Source organism: Oncorhynchus clarkii, chromosome 16, assembly GCF_045791955.1.
Source record: "Oncorhynchus clarkii lewisi isolate Uvic-CL-2024 chromosome 16, UVic_Ocla_1.0, whole genome shotgun sequence".
Lineage (NCBI taxonomy): Eukaryota > Metazoa > Chordata > Actinopteri > Salmoniformes > Salmonidae > Oncorhynchus > Oncorhynchus clarkii.
Window position 1 is genome coordinate 42,906,884 of NC_092162.1, and position 17,343 is coordinate 42,924,226.

A 17,343-nucleotide genomic window follows, 5' to 3' on the forward strand; every position below is an offset into this window, starting at 1 on the left:
CATAGAGAGTGACTTACCCTGCCCATCTCAAACTCCCTGCAAACCATCACTATGACCTGTTAGAAGACAAGATCACCATCAGTCCATCAGTATACCAAACCCACCAGAGAAAGAGAGACAGGGGGAGAGAGAGAGAGACACACACAGACACAGAGTTGTACCTCTGTGTCGTACTCCCAGAGCATCCTCCAGAAGTCCAGCACGGTGTGGGGAAGAGGGCCCTGGGTGGCAATGTAGGCCCTGGCCCCTGACACTCCCTGGGGGTACGCAGAGCACAGTGTCACACACTTGTCCACCTGGGACTCTGCTGCAAATACTCTTCTATTGTACAGTCTAGTATACCAGGACAAAGTCCCATCACCCTACCTTGATGAAGCTGGCATTGATGTAGTCATTATCGTTCTTGGAAGTGGTGAGGGACAGTTTCACTCTGCTGTGGTCAACTGAAGGGAAATGAGGACGCTATTGTAGTGAGATGTAGTAGTGAAAGGTTATAGTGAGGACTGCATAAATATACCACTTCAAACCACTGCATTAGACTGTAACGGTAAAAGCTGACTTACAGGGAACAATGTCCTTGTATCGGTTCTTCTTCACGTTCTCCTGCTTATCTGCTATCTTTGTGGGGTAGGTTTTGTCAGTGCGGTACTTGGTGGACTGGCGTTTGAGCCTCTGCAACAGAGGGAAGTGAGGCAAATATTAGAGAACCCAACACGTATGTTTGCATGTGAAGGAGGGAAGGGTTTATCCCAGTCTGGCTAACGCTTCGATCTATGTGGCTAAATGTGAGGGTGTCTAATTACCTTGTTCCTCTGGGGAACTGGAAGCAAGTAGCCATAGACAATGAGGTTGCCGTTGTCACATTTCCCATGTCTGAGTCTAGTACCTGCCCACCATGGTTTGCATTTACAGTTCTCTTCAGTGTTAATTGAGAGGAGAGACAGTTGAACTGCAATAAGTTGTCACTCCTCCCCAGAGCTAAATTCAGTGTTATAGTCACACCCTGTACACTCTGTGGGTAACACTGTGACACCACTACTACTTCCAAAGCTTTTTATCAGCTCTGGCATGGCTCAAACGTACAGACATTAGCTTACTGGAAACAGCCCTAGCCATAGACTAAGAGAGAACTTCCAGTCATCAGTGACTCCATTCCAATTAGTAGTGAATGAGTGGTACTCCAAATAAAGCCCCAGAGTGCCCCTTCCTGGTCCTCTGTATCTAAAACACACTGGTCTTTTTGTTCAGGCCCAGTTCTCACAGACGGCCCGAACACAAGGCTGATGCAGAGCAGGCCGGGAGCAGACATCTGCACCCTGCAGACCATAGAGCTCTTTTTGTTCCACAAGGAAGTGATGTGAGCTCTGTTCCCCCGCGTGGTCAGGACGGCAGGGGCATGACACAAGCAGGGCGGCGTGCGGAGAGAGAGGAGAGGAGAGTAGGCCCAACACCCTCAGTCACAGAGGTGTCACTCCTCACCATGGCGATGGTCCACAGGTGATGCCATCCATGGGAACAGGACCATGGGGTGGCCCGAGGCGGCGTTGGTCAGACTTTATCTGGACAGTCCAGATTTTCCATCTGTAGATGCACTGCAGATTGTCATACTGTCAACAAACTATCTGTTGATAGGAAACTGCTTGCTAAGATTACGGTTAGGTTTAGAATAAGGGTAAGGGTTCGGGTTGGAGCTAGGGTTAGTAGTTAGTTGAAATGTTACTAATAGCGGGTCGAGCGTCCACAGATGGACTATCCAAACAGTTTAACCACAGAGTTTTAGTTGAAGTGCACCGGTGATTGATGTCACCGTGTATACGCTGCTTCACTTGGCCTTATTAACAGGCTTTTGTCATATCCATTTGCATTTGTAGCGCAAGCGTCCGTCAGTCACTGTGTGTGTGCGTGTCTGTGTGTGTGTGTGTGTCTGTGCGCGCGTGTGTTCGCGTATATGCGTATTTGTCTGCGTGTGTGTGTTTAAGCGCGCGTGTGTGTGTGTGTGCAGGGTGGGTGGTGGTGGGGAGCTCGTTCTACATCAATAACATTGCATTTGCCTGTAGATCTCCTTCCTTGTATGGGGGCCTTTAGAAACAGGCAGCAGTGCAGTAAGAGGAAGCTAATAAGCAGTTGTTGGGGATTGACTGACAACCCATACAGAAATAGCACAACATACAGTAAATAGTATGTCTCTCCTCTGAGCATGACATTCTTTTGTACAATTCTTCTTGGGACATTGACAGAGTTCTGTCCAGTGGAATGAAACAGTTTGGCTTCTCACAACAGCTCTCTATGTCCACCCACACTCACATCCAAACAAATACACACACACAGTGCTCTCTAAACTTAGACATCACAGCAGAGGTAAAGACCGCACCACTCCAACGCCAACAGAGTTAATCCACTTGTTGATGAAGTGAGACAGCTCGGGTCCCGTGTCTGAGAGAGGAGCCCCCCTGTAACAGAGTGATCAAATAAAGAGAATAACTCACCAAGAACTCCCCGGTGAAGCCACTCTCCGCCTCCTCCACCTCAGCCTCCTTGCTCTCCACTTGAGCCAGGAAGCCCCTCAGTATCCAGGCTTGCTGCTCCATGGCTGACCTGTTGGGGCTTGGCATGTGCTGCTGCTGCTGCCTGGCATGTCAGGACACACAGGGCCACGGGGCCATGAAGGGGGGGCCCGCTGTCTGGGACCTGGGGGTGTCTCTGCTCCAAGCGGCCTGGGGTACTACCCTACAGCGGTTAGTATCACACTGAGGATGAAGAACTATGCTAAAAGGCACAAGGCACTTCTGTCAGAGCTGTCTTCAGTTTCGAGGAAACAGCAGCAGCGAGTTAACAGGCTCTGTGGTCAGATTAAAAATATCACCGCGCCCCCTAGTCTCTCTCTCACTGGGTCCTAGAGCGAGCCCTGTTCAGGAAGCACCTCAGCACGGTGTGTGTGAGGGAAAGAGAGAGAGGCAGACATAGACACAGAGAGATAGAAACGAAGATAGACATAGATGTACTGACACATGTACGCACACACATGCTTGAACAGCTGTTCCAGCCCAGCCCTAGAGTGTGCTGGAGGCGGTCCAGCCTGTTGAACCACATTCAGAACACACAGTTAAGAGTAGAGAGGGAGGGCCAGGAGGGAGGGGCGGGGCGGGGCGGGGCGGGGTGGAGGTCGGCTCAGATCATGTATGACGGGTAACTCCCTCCCTCTTTCTCTCTGGCATTCCCCTTCACAGTCCAGCTGGTCCACTGACCTTCAGGCACTGAGCACAGGGACAGCGCATCACCATTTAGGATTCAGAACTCCTGAAAGAGCACTCAATCCATGTTAATCCCATACAATACCATTGAACTATCAGGCAGAATTGTAGAGATGATATGGTGCAAGGATAAAGCTGTCTAAACAGTTCCGATTGGGACTACTGTAAGAGAGAGAGAGAAAGAGCTGGCATCAAAGTTCCAGAACCAGTTGTACTCATACTGGCAGTATCATGTCTTCTATAAAAAAAAAAAACCTTAGTACAATGACTTACTTGGTACATTCACTTTCTCTCCTCTGAGATAGCTTGTCTTAACAGTTGTTAAAACATCTGCATCATGCCTATTCTATTTTGGTGCTTGGGTGTAACCTATCACAGTAGGCTGTGAGAGGAGGCCGGCTCTTAATAATGGCTGGGATGGAGTAAATGGAATGGTATCCAACCCATGGAAACCACTCGTTTGGTGTTTTTGATACCATTACATGTATTCCGTTCTAGCAATTAAAATGAGCCCGTCCTCCGCAATTAAGGTACCACATACCGCCTGTGATCTCTATGTGTGTTGCCACCAGATAGAGAGACAACTGTCAGAAGAAGCTTAACTGCACAGCTGACACGGGTCATGTCTACTGTCATGACTACACTACAGCATACCAAACATTAGGAACCCGATCGAACATCTCTGGAGAGACCTGAAAATAGCTGTGCAGCGACACTCCCCATCCAACCTGACAGAGCTTGAGAGGATCTGCAGAGAAGAATGGGAGAAACTCCCCAAATACAGGTGTGCCAAGCTTGTAGTGTCATACCCAAGAAGACCTGAAGCTGTAATCGCAGCCAAAGGTGCGTCAACAAAGTACTGAGTAAAGGGTCTGAAAACATTTGTAAAAGTGATATTTCCGTTTAATAAAAAATAAAAAATGTTTTAGAATAAGACTCTAACGTAACAAAATGGCGAGAAAGTTAAGGGGTCTGAATACTTTTAGGAAGCACAGGAAAATAACTTTGAAAGTTTCTTCAAGTGCTGTTGCAAAAACTATCAAGCGCTATGATGAAACTGGTTCTCATGGGGACCGACACAGGAAAGGAAGACCCAGAGCTACCTCTGTTGCAGAGGATAAGTTCATTAGAGTTACCAGCCCAAAAAATTGCAGCCGAGGTAAATGGTTCTCAGAGTTCAAGTAACAGACACACATCAACTATTCAGAGGAGACTGCGTGAATCAGGCCTTCATGGTCGAATTGCTGCAAGAAACCACTACTAAAGGACACCAATAAGAAGAAGAGACTTGCTTGGGCCAAGAAAAAGTAGCAATGGACATTAGACCGGTTGAAATCTGTCCTTTGGTCTGATGAATCCAAATTTGAGATTTTTGGTTCCAACAGCCTTGTCTATGTGAAACGCAAAGGAGGTGAACGGATGATCTCCGCATTTGTAGTTCCCGCCGTGAAGCACGGAGGAGGATATGTGATGGTGTGGGGTTGCTTTGCTGATGCCACTGTCTGATTTATTTACAATTCAAGTCACACTTAACCAGTATGACTACCACAGCATTCTGAAGCGATACACCATCCCATCTGACTTGTGCTTAGTGGGAATATAATTAGTTGTTTTAACAGGACAATGACCCAACACACCTCCAGGCTGTGTAAGGGCTATTTGACCAAGAAAGAGAGTGATGGAGTGCTGCATCAGATCACCGTGCCTCCACAATCACCCGACCTCAACCCAATTGAGCTGGTTTGGGATGAGTAGGACCGCAGAGGGAAGGAAAAGCAGGCAACAAGTGCTCAGCATTTGTGGGAACTCCTTCAAGACTGTTGGAAAAGCATTCCAGGTGAAGCTGGTTGAGAGAATGCCAAGAGTTTGCAAGGCTGTCATCAGGCAAAGGGTGGCCACTTTGAAGAATCTCAAATATAAAATATTTGGATTGTTTAACACTTCTTTGGTAACTACATGATTCCACATGTGTTATTTCATAATGTTGACATCTTCACTATTATTCTACAATGTAGAAAATAGTAAAAAAATAAAGAAAAACCCTTGAATGAGTTGGTGGCAGCTTCAATAAATAGTCCCCGCAAAACATCAGTCTCAATGTCAATAGTGAAGAGGTGACTCCAGGATGCTGGCCTTCTAGGCAGAGTTGCAAAGAAAAAGCCATATCTCAGACTGGCCAATAAAAGATTAAGATGGGCAAAAGAACACAGACCCTGGACAGAGGAATTCTGCCTAGAAGGCCAGCATCCCGGAGTTGCCTCTTCACTGTTGACGTTGAGGCTGGTGTTTTGCGGGGACAATTTATTGAAGCTGCCAGTTAAGGACTTGTGAGACATCTGTTTCTCAATCTAGACACTCTACTGTACTTGTCCTCTTGCTCGGTTGTGCACCGGGGCCTCCCACTCCTCTTTCTATTCTGGTTAGAGCCAGTTTGCGCTGTTCTATGAAGGGAGTAGTACACAGAGTTGTACGAGATCTTCAGTTTCTTGGTAATTTCTCGCATGGAATAGCCTTCATTTCTCAGAACAAAAATAGACTGATGAGTTTCAGAAGAAAGCCTTTGTTTCTGGCCATTTTGAGCCTGTAACCGAACCCACAAATGCTGATGCTCCAGATACTCGACTAGTCTAAAGAAGGCCAGTTTTATTGCTTCTTTAAGCAGTGCAAGTATTCAGCTGTGCTAACATAATTTCAAAAGGGTTTTCTAATGATCAATTAGCCTTTTAAAATTATGAACTTGGATTAGCTAACACAACGTGCCATTGGAACACAGGAGTGATGGTTGCTAATAATGGGCCTCTGTACGCCTATGTAGATATTCCATTAAAAATCAGCCGTTTCCAGCTACAGTAGCCATTTGCAACATTAACAATGTCTACACTGTATTTCTGATCAATTTGATGTTATTTTAATGGACAAAAAAATGTGCTTTTCTTTCAATAACAAGGACATTTCTAAGTGACCCCAAACTTTTGAATGGTAGCATACATATTGTAAATATGAAAATATAAAATAATATTTCAGACCTAATGCTTGCATGTCAAGCTTAGATTTACGTTTGTGATATCCACCTATCTGCAAGAATGACCAATGGCATAACACCTTATTGATATGAAAATTCAACCAACCAATCGGAACACATAACATCTAATACATACAGTGGGGCAAAAAAGTATAGGTAGGTACACTTCATCATAGGTACACTTCAACTATGACAGACAAAATGAGAATATAAATCTAGAAAATCACATTGTAGGATTTTTAATGAATTTATTTGCAAATGATGGTGGAAAATAAGTATTTGGTCAATAACAAAAGTGTATACTTTGTTATATACCCTTTGTTGGCAATGACAGAGGTCAAACGTTTTCAAAATCTCACAATACATGGCCCCATTCATTCTTTCCTTTACACGGATCAGTCATCCTGGTCCCTTTGCAGAAAAACAGTCCCAAAGCATGATGTTTCCACCCCCATGCTTCACAGTAGGTATGGCGTTCTTTGGATGCAACGCAGCATTCTTTGTCCTCCAAACACGACGAGTTGAGTTTTTACCAAAATGTTCTATTTTGGTTTCATCTGACCATATGACATTCTCCCAATCTTCTTCTGGATCATCCAAATGCTCTCTAGCAAACTTCAGACGGGCCTGGACATGTACTGGCTTAAGCAGGGGGACACGTCTGGCACTGCAGGATTTGAGTCCCTGGCGGCGTAGTGTGTTACTGATGGTAGGCTTTGTTACTTTGGTCCCAGCTCTCTGCAGGTCATTCACTAGGTCCCCCCGTGTGGTTCTGGGATTTTTGCTCACCGTTCTTGTGATCATTTTGAGATCTTGCGTGGAGCCCCAGATCGAGGGAGATTATCAGTGGTCTTGTATGTCTTCCGTTTCCTAATAATTGCTCCCACAGTTGATTTCTTCAAACCAAGCTGCTTACCTATTGCAGATTCAGTCTTCCCAGCCTGGTGCAGGTCTACAATTTTGTTTCTGATGTCCTTTGACAGCTCTTTGGTCTTGGCCATAGTGGAGTTTGGAGTGTGACTGTTTGAGGTTCTGGACAGGTGTCTTTTATACTGATAACAAGTTCAAACAGGTGCCATTAATACAGGTAACGAGTGGAGGACAGAGGAGCCTCTTAAAGAAGAAGTTACAGGTCTGTGAGAGCCAGAAATCTTGCTTGTTTGTAGGTGACCAAATACTTATTTTCCACCATAATTTGCAAATAAATTCATTAAAAATCCTACAATGTGATCTTCTGGAATTTTTAGTTAAAGTGTACCTATGATGAAAATTACAGGCCTCTGTCATCTTTTTAAGTGGGAGAACTTGCACAATTGGTGGCTGACTAAATACTTTTTTGCCCCACTGTATTTCTGCAGTGTCAAGTGGAAACATACCCAACCCTGTTGCATTCTCATCTGCTGAATTCCACTTGCACACTATAAACAAAATGAGGAATGCAATACCCTGCACATCAAAACACCCACATACAATCAGTACAAGACAAAAAAATGTTGGTCGGTCCCACGTTCTTAGCACGCAATCAGGACATCAAGTTTGTGACTACAAATTTCTTGAATGCATTTGCTCTTTGTTTTGGTTTCAGATTATTTTGTGGCCAATAGAAATTAATAGTAAATAATGTATTGTGGCCTTTTGGAGTCGATAAGAGTAGATTGTATTTCTGAACATTTCTACATGAATGTGGATGCTACCATGATTACAGATAACCCTGAATGAATCGTGAATAATGATGAGTGAGAAAGCTACAGTTTCACAAATAACATATCCCCAAGACATGCTGACCTCTCACCCTTACTGTGACAGTGGAGGTTGAGAGGGGGGGGGGGCGCATCTGTAACTCTCCTTTTTCTCCTATAGTACATGATCAGCTCCTTGGTCTTACTGACGTTGAAGGAGAAGTTGTTGTCCTGGCACCACACTGCTAAGTCTCTGACCTCCTCTCTGTAATCGTAATGATACATGGGACGTACAGTATATAGCGCTTTTCAAGGACTCAAAGTCGCTTTACGATTGTAGAAATTAAAAGAAAAACAAAAAGAGGATTTTAAAGAAAACATCAGACCAAACAAAAACATGAATAAACAGAGGGGTCAAAGGGAAAGAATGTGTTGGATCAGTGTATAGGGAAGGTAGGGCTGGGATTTAGATATGAACCCGGTTTAGGGTAAGGGGAGGGATTGAGGTTAGGATATAAATCCAGTTCAGGGTAAGGGGAAGGATAAAAGTGTTGGTTAGTTGCTGCTCAGCATGGGGAAGAGAGGAGTGGTGAAGGGGGAGGGGGCGGGTAGTACACCTGGGGCAGGACCGTCGGGAAGTCCAGGATCCAATTGCAGAGGCAGGTGTTCAGTCCCAGGATCCTCAGTTCGGTGATGAGCTTGGAAGGGACTATGGTGTTGAACGGTGAGCTATAGTCTGTGAACAGCATTCTTACATACAGTTGACATACACCTTAGCCAAATACATTTAAACTCGGTTTTTCACAATTCCTGACATTTAATCCTAGTAAAAATCCCCTGTCTTAGGGCAGTTAGGATCACCGCTTTCTTTTAAGAATGTGAATTGTCTGAATAATAGTTACGAGAATGATTTATTTCACTTTTTATTTATTTCATCACATTCCCAGTGGGTCAGATGTGTATATACACTCAATTAGTACTTTGTAGCATTGCCTTTAAATTGTTTAACTTGGGTCAAACATTTAGGTTAGGCTTCCACAAGCTTCCCACAATAAGTTGGGTGGATTTTGGCCCATTCCTCCTGACAGAGCTGGTGTAACTGAGTCAGGTTTGTAGGCCTCCTTGCTCGCACACACTTTTTCTGTTCTGCCCACACATTTTCTATAGGATTGAGGTCAGGGCATTGTGATGGCCACTCCAATACCTTGACTTTGTTGTCCATACTTTGGAAGTATGCTTGGGGTCATTGTCCATTTGGAAGACCCAAGACCCATCTTGAGATGTTGCTTCAATATATCCACATAATTGTCCTCCTCGTGATGCCATATATTTTGTGAAGTGCACCAGTCCCTCCTGCAGCAAAGCACCCCCACAACATGATGCTGCCACCCCCGTGCTTCACGGTTGGGATGATATTCTTCGGCTTGCAAGCCTCCCCCTTTTTCCTCCAAACTTAACGATGGTCATTATGGTCAAACAGTTCTATTTTTGTTTCATTAGACCAGAGGACATTTCTCCCAAAAGTATGATATTTGTTCCCATGTGCAGTTGCAACCCGTAGTCTGGCTTTTTTATGGAGGTTTTGGAGCAGTGGCTTCTTCCTTGCTGAGCGGCCTTTCAGGTTATGTCGATATAGGACTCGTTTTACTGTGGATATAGATACTTTTATACCTGTTTCCTCCAGCATCTTCACAAGGTCCTTTGCTGTTGTTCTGGGATTGATTTGCACTTTTCGCACCAAAGTACGTTCATCTCTAGGAGACAGAACGCGTCTCCTTCCTGAGCGATATGACGGCTGCATGGTCCCATGGTGTTTATACTTGCGTACTATTGTTTGTACAGATGAATGTGGTACCTTCAGGTGTTTGGAAATTGTTCCCAAGGATGAACCAGACTTGTGGAGGCCTTTCTGAGGTCTTGGCTTATTTCTTTTGATTTTCCCATAATGTCAAGCAAAAAGGCACTGAGTTTGAAGGTAGGCCTTGAAATACATCCACAGGTACACCTCCAATTGACTCAAATGATGTCAATTAGCCTATCAGAAGCTTCTAAAGCCATGACATCATTTTCTGAAATTTTACAAGCTGTTTAAAGGCACAGTCAACTTAGTGTATGTAAATGTATGACCCACTGGAATTGTTATACAGTGAATTATAAGTGTAATAATCTGTCTGTAAACAATTGTTGGAAAAATTACTTGTGTCATTCACAAAGTAGATGTCCTAACAGACATGTCAAAACTATAGTTTGTTAACAAGAAATTTGTGGAGTGGTTGAAAAATGAGTTTTAATGACTCAACCTAAGTGTATGTAAACTTCCGACTTCAACTGTAGTTATTTCCCCTCTTCTCCAGTTGGGATAGGGCAGTGTGGATTGCAGTTGAGATTGCATCATCTGTGGATATGTTGGGGCGGTACGCGAATTGGAGTGGGTCCAGGGTGTTCGGGATGATAGTGTTTATGTGTCATGACCAGCCTTTCAAAGCACTTCATAATTACAGATGTTAGTGTCTACAAGACGATAGTCGTTTAGGCAGGTTACCTTGGAGTTTATGGGAAAAGGGACAATGGTGATCAGCTTGAAACATGTTGGGATTAAGGACTGGGACAACGAGAGATTACAACTGTTCGTGAAGACACTTGCCAGCTGGTCTGGTTATACTTTGAGAAAGCGCCCTGGTATTCCGTTTGGCCCGGTGACCTTGTTTAAACAGGTTGTAAGTGGTAGCTCTAGCTTATAGCCCAGCACGGATATTGCCTATAATCCATGGTTTTTGGTTGGGATACATTCTTATAGTCACTGTGGGGACAACATCATCCATGCACTTATTGATGAAGCCTGTGACCGTTGTAGTAAACTCCAGTCTGTACTAGGAAAACAGTCTTGTCGTCTTGCGTCTGCTTCAGGCCAGAGAAGCTATGACTGTAGTGACAGACTAAGGACAAGCATAGCCACACCTCTGAAGACAAGTACTGGCCAATTTACTGACACATCACTCTGGACCCAGGAACCTGTCTTCACCTAGCAACCAAACAGACCAGAACCTTGTTTCCCGATAGCAATGGAACTTAGGCCTACGAGTGTTTTACGATGCATCTTTCCTACAACAGACGAAGATGTAACATATGTTTCCCAAAACACCACGCAGAGAGAACGTTCACTAAGTGTTTCGTTGAGGCACGTGTCGATCCTGATGGGATCAAAAGAAAGGCAACGCTGCTCTTGGATCAGCAAATCCCATTCAGATCTTACCTTGATAACATGATAATTATTTCACAATACTGATGACGGCTAAGCTCCTAGGAAGATATCACCTATGGCTGCAAATATTGGGGAGTCTTGTTCTATTCTATTCTAATGCTTACCCTATCATAAACCACTAAATCAAGATTTGTCAAATCTGTTGTGGAAAATCGTACTCAGGGACACTCAAAGTCAATCTTAAAGGAATCATTGTTTATTATCAGTTAACTGGAGAGGTTCCAACAAACTTGATGCACCATAGTGAACATCTGTAAGGAGCTCCATCGAGGGGCAGTCCCGTTAGATCTCTTATATAGAGACAAGTTATAGTTGCATGATTTAGCTTATTAATTCATCATTAACGTTTGCTTCATTCATGTGACCGACCAATACTGGGTCATGCGTGTGACAGACCAATACCTCACAAGGATTCTTGTCTCTAAGCTGAGACCTTGAAACAGAGAGATCTTTCATTCTCAAAACAAGCATATGGGCGTACTGCCAAATTGCAGATACTGATAGTGAGGATTTGTTCAATCAGTCACTCGCATGAACACAGAAAACGGTTATTAGAAAAGCACAAACATTCAGTGGTTGCTCAACAAAAAGTTTTGCGATTATGCTGTGGGACTTACAGGTAATTTATGGTTTAGTACGGTACACTGCGTCACCACTTCATTGCTCCAGACCAGTGCAAGGAGAGTTAGAGCACTGATTATACTTTTAGGTCCCAAGGTGGGTTGTGCCGTGGTGGAGATCTTTGTGGGCTATACTCGGCCTTGTCTCAGGATGGTAAGTTGGTGGTTGAAGATATCCCTCTAGTGGTGTGGGGGCTGTGGTTTGGCAAAGTGGGTGTGGTTATGTCCTTCCTGTTTGGCCCTGTTCGGGGGTATCATTGGATGGGGCCACAGTGTCTCCTGACCCCTCCTGTCTCAGCCTCCAGTATTTATGCTGCAGTAGTTTATGTGTCGGGGGAGTAGGGTCAGTTTGTTATATCTGGAGTACTTCTCCTGTCTTATCCGGTGTCCTGTGTGAATTTAAGTATGCTCTCTCTAATTCTCTCTTTCTTTCTCTCTCTCGGAGGACCTGAGCCCTAAGACCATGCCTCAGGACTACCTGGCATGATGACTCCTTGCTGTCCCCAGTCCACTTGGCCGTGCTGCTGCTCCAGTTTCAACTGTTCTGCCTGCGGCTATGGAATCCTGACCTGTTCACCGGACGTGCTACCTGTCCCAGACCTGCTGTTTTCAACTCTCTAGAGACAGCAGGAGTGGTATAGTTACTCTTAATGATGGGCTATGAAAAGCCAACTGACATTTACTCCTGAGGTGCTGACTTGCTGCACTCTCGACAACTACTGTGATTATTATTATTTGACCATGCTGGTCATTTATGAACATTTGAACATCTTGGCCATGTTCTGTTATAATCTCCACCTGGGACAGCCAGAAGAGGACTGGCCACCCCTCATAGCCTGGTTCCTCTCTAGGTTTCTTCCTAGGTTTTGGCCTTTTCTAGGCAGTTTTTCCTAGGCACCGTGCTTCTACACCTGCATTTCTTGCTGTTTGGGGTTTTAGGCTGGGTTTCTGTACAGCACTTTGAAATATCAGCTGATGTTAAAATGTTTTAAAAGGTGCTACTTTGTCTCTAACTGACAATGAATGGGCGACATAAACCAAATAGAAACTGATAATTGTGCACTTACCTACTAAAACTGTTGTTCCACTAAGGTTTTTATTCTAAGAGAAACAGTACTGTGGTACTGTAGCCTACTCTACTATGTTGTACAGTGCCTGTGTGGCGCAGTGGTCTAAGACAGTGCATTGCAAACTGTGTTGCTACAGATGCTGGTTCAGTACCTGTGCCGGCTGCAATAGGGAGACCCATGAGGGAATGGTGGGCTTTTGGTTTCTCTCCCTCTAAAAACAGAAATAAATAATTCTAAATAACAAACTGGCTTTATTTACAAATTAGTAACTACTGTATGTCTCACCCCATGTTCAAGAATAGCCTTTTTCTCGCTCACTTTAGGTTATTTGAAACGAAATCATCTCCAAAATATAGTTATTTTTTAAACCATAGAAAGTTGGTTGTAATTTCAGTTTAATCCACCAGAAATAATACAACAACTATTGTGGTTCATAATATACTCATTGATAAAATGCCCCTTATATAAATTTAGAATCATCCAATCCTCTAAATGTAATTATTGGCGGGGAGTCACGTCAGACATTTTTGTTGTTGTTGTTCGATATACTGTAGGCCTAACATAGGCGACATGAGTCTCACTAGTGTTGAGTAATGGACTTTTAAAACTGGTGTAGGTCTTATTATTTTTCATGTGTATGCAGCATTTATGTGTTGGAGTCACTTTTAATTCTTAATTGATCTACCATTTTTATCATAGGCCACTGTAATCGATGGGGGCTCAGGGTGGTACCATTCTGCTCATCTGATGAAGATGCACATGGCTCAGATTCAAACTTTGAAGACCGAGACAGAGTCATTGAAGGCAGACCAGCAGAAAGAAAAACATTATCTGAGGGCAGAGATACGGGCGACAGCTGATGCATTGGTCCAGAGCCAGGCGGTATTGGCGGAGAGTCACACGTCATTGGCGGAGAGTCAGGTGGAGAATGACGTGTTGAACAGGGCGAGGAATGAGATGTCACAATCCATGCCAGGCACACATGTGAGCTCTGGAACTCCACTTCCAACAGGAAGAGTCAACATACCTGGCGGGTTCGTCAGGTCGTCGGTTCACCCTGACATTTCCATTCCTCTTCTGACAACAGAACTTGACCAACTGCTCACCAGGCACGGCAAGGGCCGTCTGGACCGTTAATGCTGTTCTGCTATTCCAAGGATGTGTACTTGTCAGACTGCACAGTAGCCTAAAAAACAAATGCAGGCGGCTTCTATTTTCAAAATGCTTTAAATGCTTTATTATCCAAATGTTTAAAGTGTGTGCAGGCGACCTCATGCAACCGCAAAAATGTCGGATAAAGCATATACTGTACAGTACTGTATTTCTTCATCAACATCTTTGTGCTTTAGTTTATAAATAATTATAAAAATACTCTTTCAAAATGCAGATGTTAATTTCCTTAGAAATTCATAACAAGTTGCTGGTTCGATACCCGTGCCGGCCGTGACCGGGAGATTCATGAATTGACAGTGGGCTCTCTCCCTCTAAAAACAGAAATAAATAAACTGGCTTTATTTACAAATTAGTAACAACAACACCCCATTTTCAAGAATGGCCATTTTCTCGCTCACATTAGGTTATTTGAAAATGAAATCTCCAAAATATTATTTTTAAAACAAAGCGATTATTATTATTAATTAATTTATAATTATATAAAAGCCACTTAGATATTCTCACAGATCAGATTTGCCCTTAGATATGTCACTTAGATATTAATTTAGAATCCTCTAAACCTAATTATTGGCTAAGAGTCACGTCATAAAAAAAATAAAAAAAAGATATACTGTTGGCGACATGAGTCTCACTAGTTTTGAGTAATGTGCTGTTAACGGTCTTATTTATTTATAAAACATATTGAAGTTAGAAGCAATAGGATTTGAAGCGATAGCCTACCCACTGTGGTCAACTATTTCAGCACCGTTCCGTGCTGCTCTGAGACAAGCATGGGGACAGGTCTTGACAAATGAATGAGATTTTTATTTTCACTGAATCTCCACTAAATTTCTTAAAATCAATCCCATATACTATGTTCTTACAAAAAACGGTTTCAAATTCTCTAGAACAGTCAATATTGAAGGCTATCAAGTGAAACTGTTACAAGACAGTAATTTACAGCATGTTGAATATACTAGGCTATTGTTATCAAATGGCAACATAATTAGATATTGTACATAATATTAGCATCTACATACATTATTGTTTAATTTAATTTCACATATATATTTAATTGTTTCCAATTTCATGTAATTTGTATCGTTTTGGTTCAACCATAATGCATTATAAGCCTCATCAACAGGGGGAACATATTGGGTGTACGCTGATAAGCTGTAGAAATAATATATTCATTTATAAGACTTAATAAATAAAATAAATAAAATAGAATTATTCATAAGAAGGGCCTGAGATCAAAGGCAATATTCAGACCACTAGGGGTCAATGTTGGTTAGGATAACCAGGAGGCCTCCCTCTGTAGTAGTAGGGTCTCAATGTTACCTCCTCTCCTTGGTAGGGGAACATGCTCGATACCTGTGTATTTCAGGGAAGAGATAGGATGTGAGCTGCTACTGGATAGTCAGTGTTCTTAGACCTGATTGAGCTGCGGTGTTCAGCTATGTGTTGTTTTAATTGTCTTGTCATTTATCTTATGTAGGCTTTCCCACATGGGCAGGTGATGCTATTGCTAACTCACGTTGTCTTGCATGAACCATCATTTTATACGCCTCGACTAGAATACAGTATATACATATGATGTGCGTAAAAAAAAGTATGTAAAGATGATTAAAGTGACCAGTGTTCAATGACTATGTACATAGGACAGCAGTCTCTAAGGTGCATGGTTGAGTACCAGGTGGTAACCGGCTAGTAACAGTGACTAAGTTCAGGGTAGTAGACTTGTCGGAGGCCAGCTAGTGTTGACTATTTAACAGTCTGATGGCCTTAAGATAGAAACTGTTATTCAGTCTCTCGGTCCAAGCTTTGATGCATCTGTACTGTCTCTGCCTTCTAGATGGTAGTGTGGTGAACAGGCCGTGGCTCCGGTGGCGGAGGTCCTTGATACTCTTCTTGGCCTTCCTGTGACACTGGGTGCTGTATACTTACTGTATGTCCTGGTGGGTAGGAAGTGTGCCCCCTGGTGATGCGTTGGGCTGACCGCACCACCCTCTGGAGAGCCCTACGGTTGAGGAATGTACAATTGCTGTACCAGGCGGTGATACAGCCTGACAAGATGCTCTCAACGGTGCAGGGTCTGAGGGGCCAAGCGCTGTTGCACTTTCTTCACTACACTGTCTGTGTGGATGGACCATTTCAGATTGTCAGGGATGTGCATGCTGAGGAACATGAAGCTTTTCAACCTCTCCACTAAGGCCTCATCGATGTGGATGGGGGTGTGCTCTCTATGCTGAGTACAGGAGGGAGCTGAGCACGTCCCCTTGTGGGGCTCCTGTGTTGTGGATCAGTGTGGCAGAGGGTCAGCAAGTCCAGGACCCAGTTGCACAGGGCGGGTTTCAGACGAAGATTCCCAAGCTTAGTGATGAGCTTGGAGGGCATTATGGCGTAGAAGCCTGAGCTGTAGCCGATGAACAGCATTCTTACACAGGTATTCTTCTTGTCCAGATGGGATAGGGCAGTGTGCAGTGCAATGGCGATCACATTATCCATGGATCTTTTGGGGCGGTATGCAAATTGTAATTAGTGTAATTAGTCGCGACCCACCATAAGGGTTGAGTGGTGAAAAAACATTCAGACCAAAGAATAAGTAAAAAAAAGTTATCTTGGCAGCAAAGATACATTTTTGCAGTTTCAAAGCTAGTCTCCTGCAATTCCACACATCCTGCCATGGAGCTGTAATAAAGTTTAAAACTGTTAAAGCCAATTTTCTGCAATTCTATACATTTTGCCTTGAGGTAGAGAACATTTGGCAGCATTCTACGCATTTTGACATGTTGAATGCTGTGTTATTCTCAAACATTTTAACAAAATCAATGGGGGCCTTATTGTCTAGCTTTTATTGTGTTGATTGTAAATTCTTAAAAATGATGGGCTGTTATTGGAAAATGTCCATTATATTACAAAATATATATATATTTTTTAAATCGGTTTTAGTGGTTTAAGTTTACACAAAATGCATTTTTCTATCCCCAAATGTATCCCACCACCCCACTGGTCTAGGGTGTTGGGTAAGGTGGAGATAATATGATCCTTAACTAGCCTCTCAAAGCACTTCATGAAAAATCTTACCTTATTGGACTAGTTACCGAATGGTTGCAAGATCGAATCCTGAGCTGACAAGGTACAAATCTGTCGTTCTGCCCCTGAACAAGGCAGTTAACCCACTGTTCCTAGGCCGTCATTGAAAACAAGAATTTGTTAACTGACTTGCCTAGTTAAATAAAGGTATAATAATATATGTATGTGGTGGTCAAGAAGTGGTCTTGTGA

General features: G+C 43.4%; 1 protein-coding gene across 10 annotated transcripts in view; it reads right to left on the reverse strand.

Annotated features, from left to right (window-relative positions):
- LOC139368505 (tyrosine-protein phosphatase non-receptor type 12-like) overlaps window positions 1-2,847 on the reverse strand; it is an 18,922-nt gene extending 16,075 nt beyond the window's left edge. For 8 of the 10 annotated variants that reach the window (XR_011626971.1, XM_071107483.1, XM_071107481.1 and 5 more), the window contains exons 1-5: window positions 2,487-2,828; window positions 564-672; window positions 367-443; window positions 162-257; window positions 18-56 (exon numbers count right to left, since the gene is read on the reverse strand). Coding sequence is in view for 8 of the 10 variants with exons in the window: in XM_071107483.1 (XP_070963584.1) it covers window positions 18-56; window positions 162-257; window positions 367-443; window positions 564-672; window positions 2,487-2,612 (447 nt within the window). In the remaining 2 variants the exon portion in view is untranslated. Of the gene's footprint in view, window positions 1-17; window positions 57-161; window positions 258-366; window positions 444-563; window positions 673-2,486 lie in introns of all 10 variants that reach the window. The other 2 variants (XR_011626972.1, XM_071107480.1) reach the window with 2 other exon arrangements.
- Window positions 2,848-17,343: the final 14,496 nt, after the last annotated feature.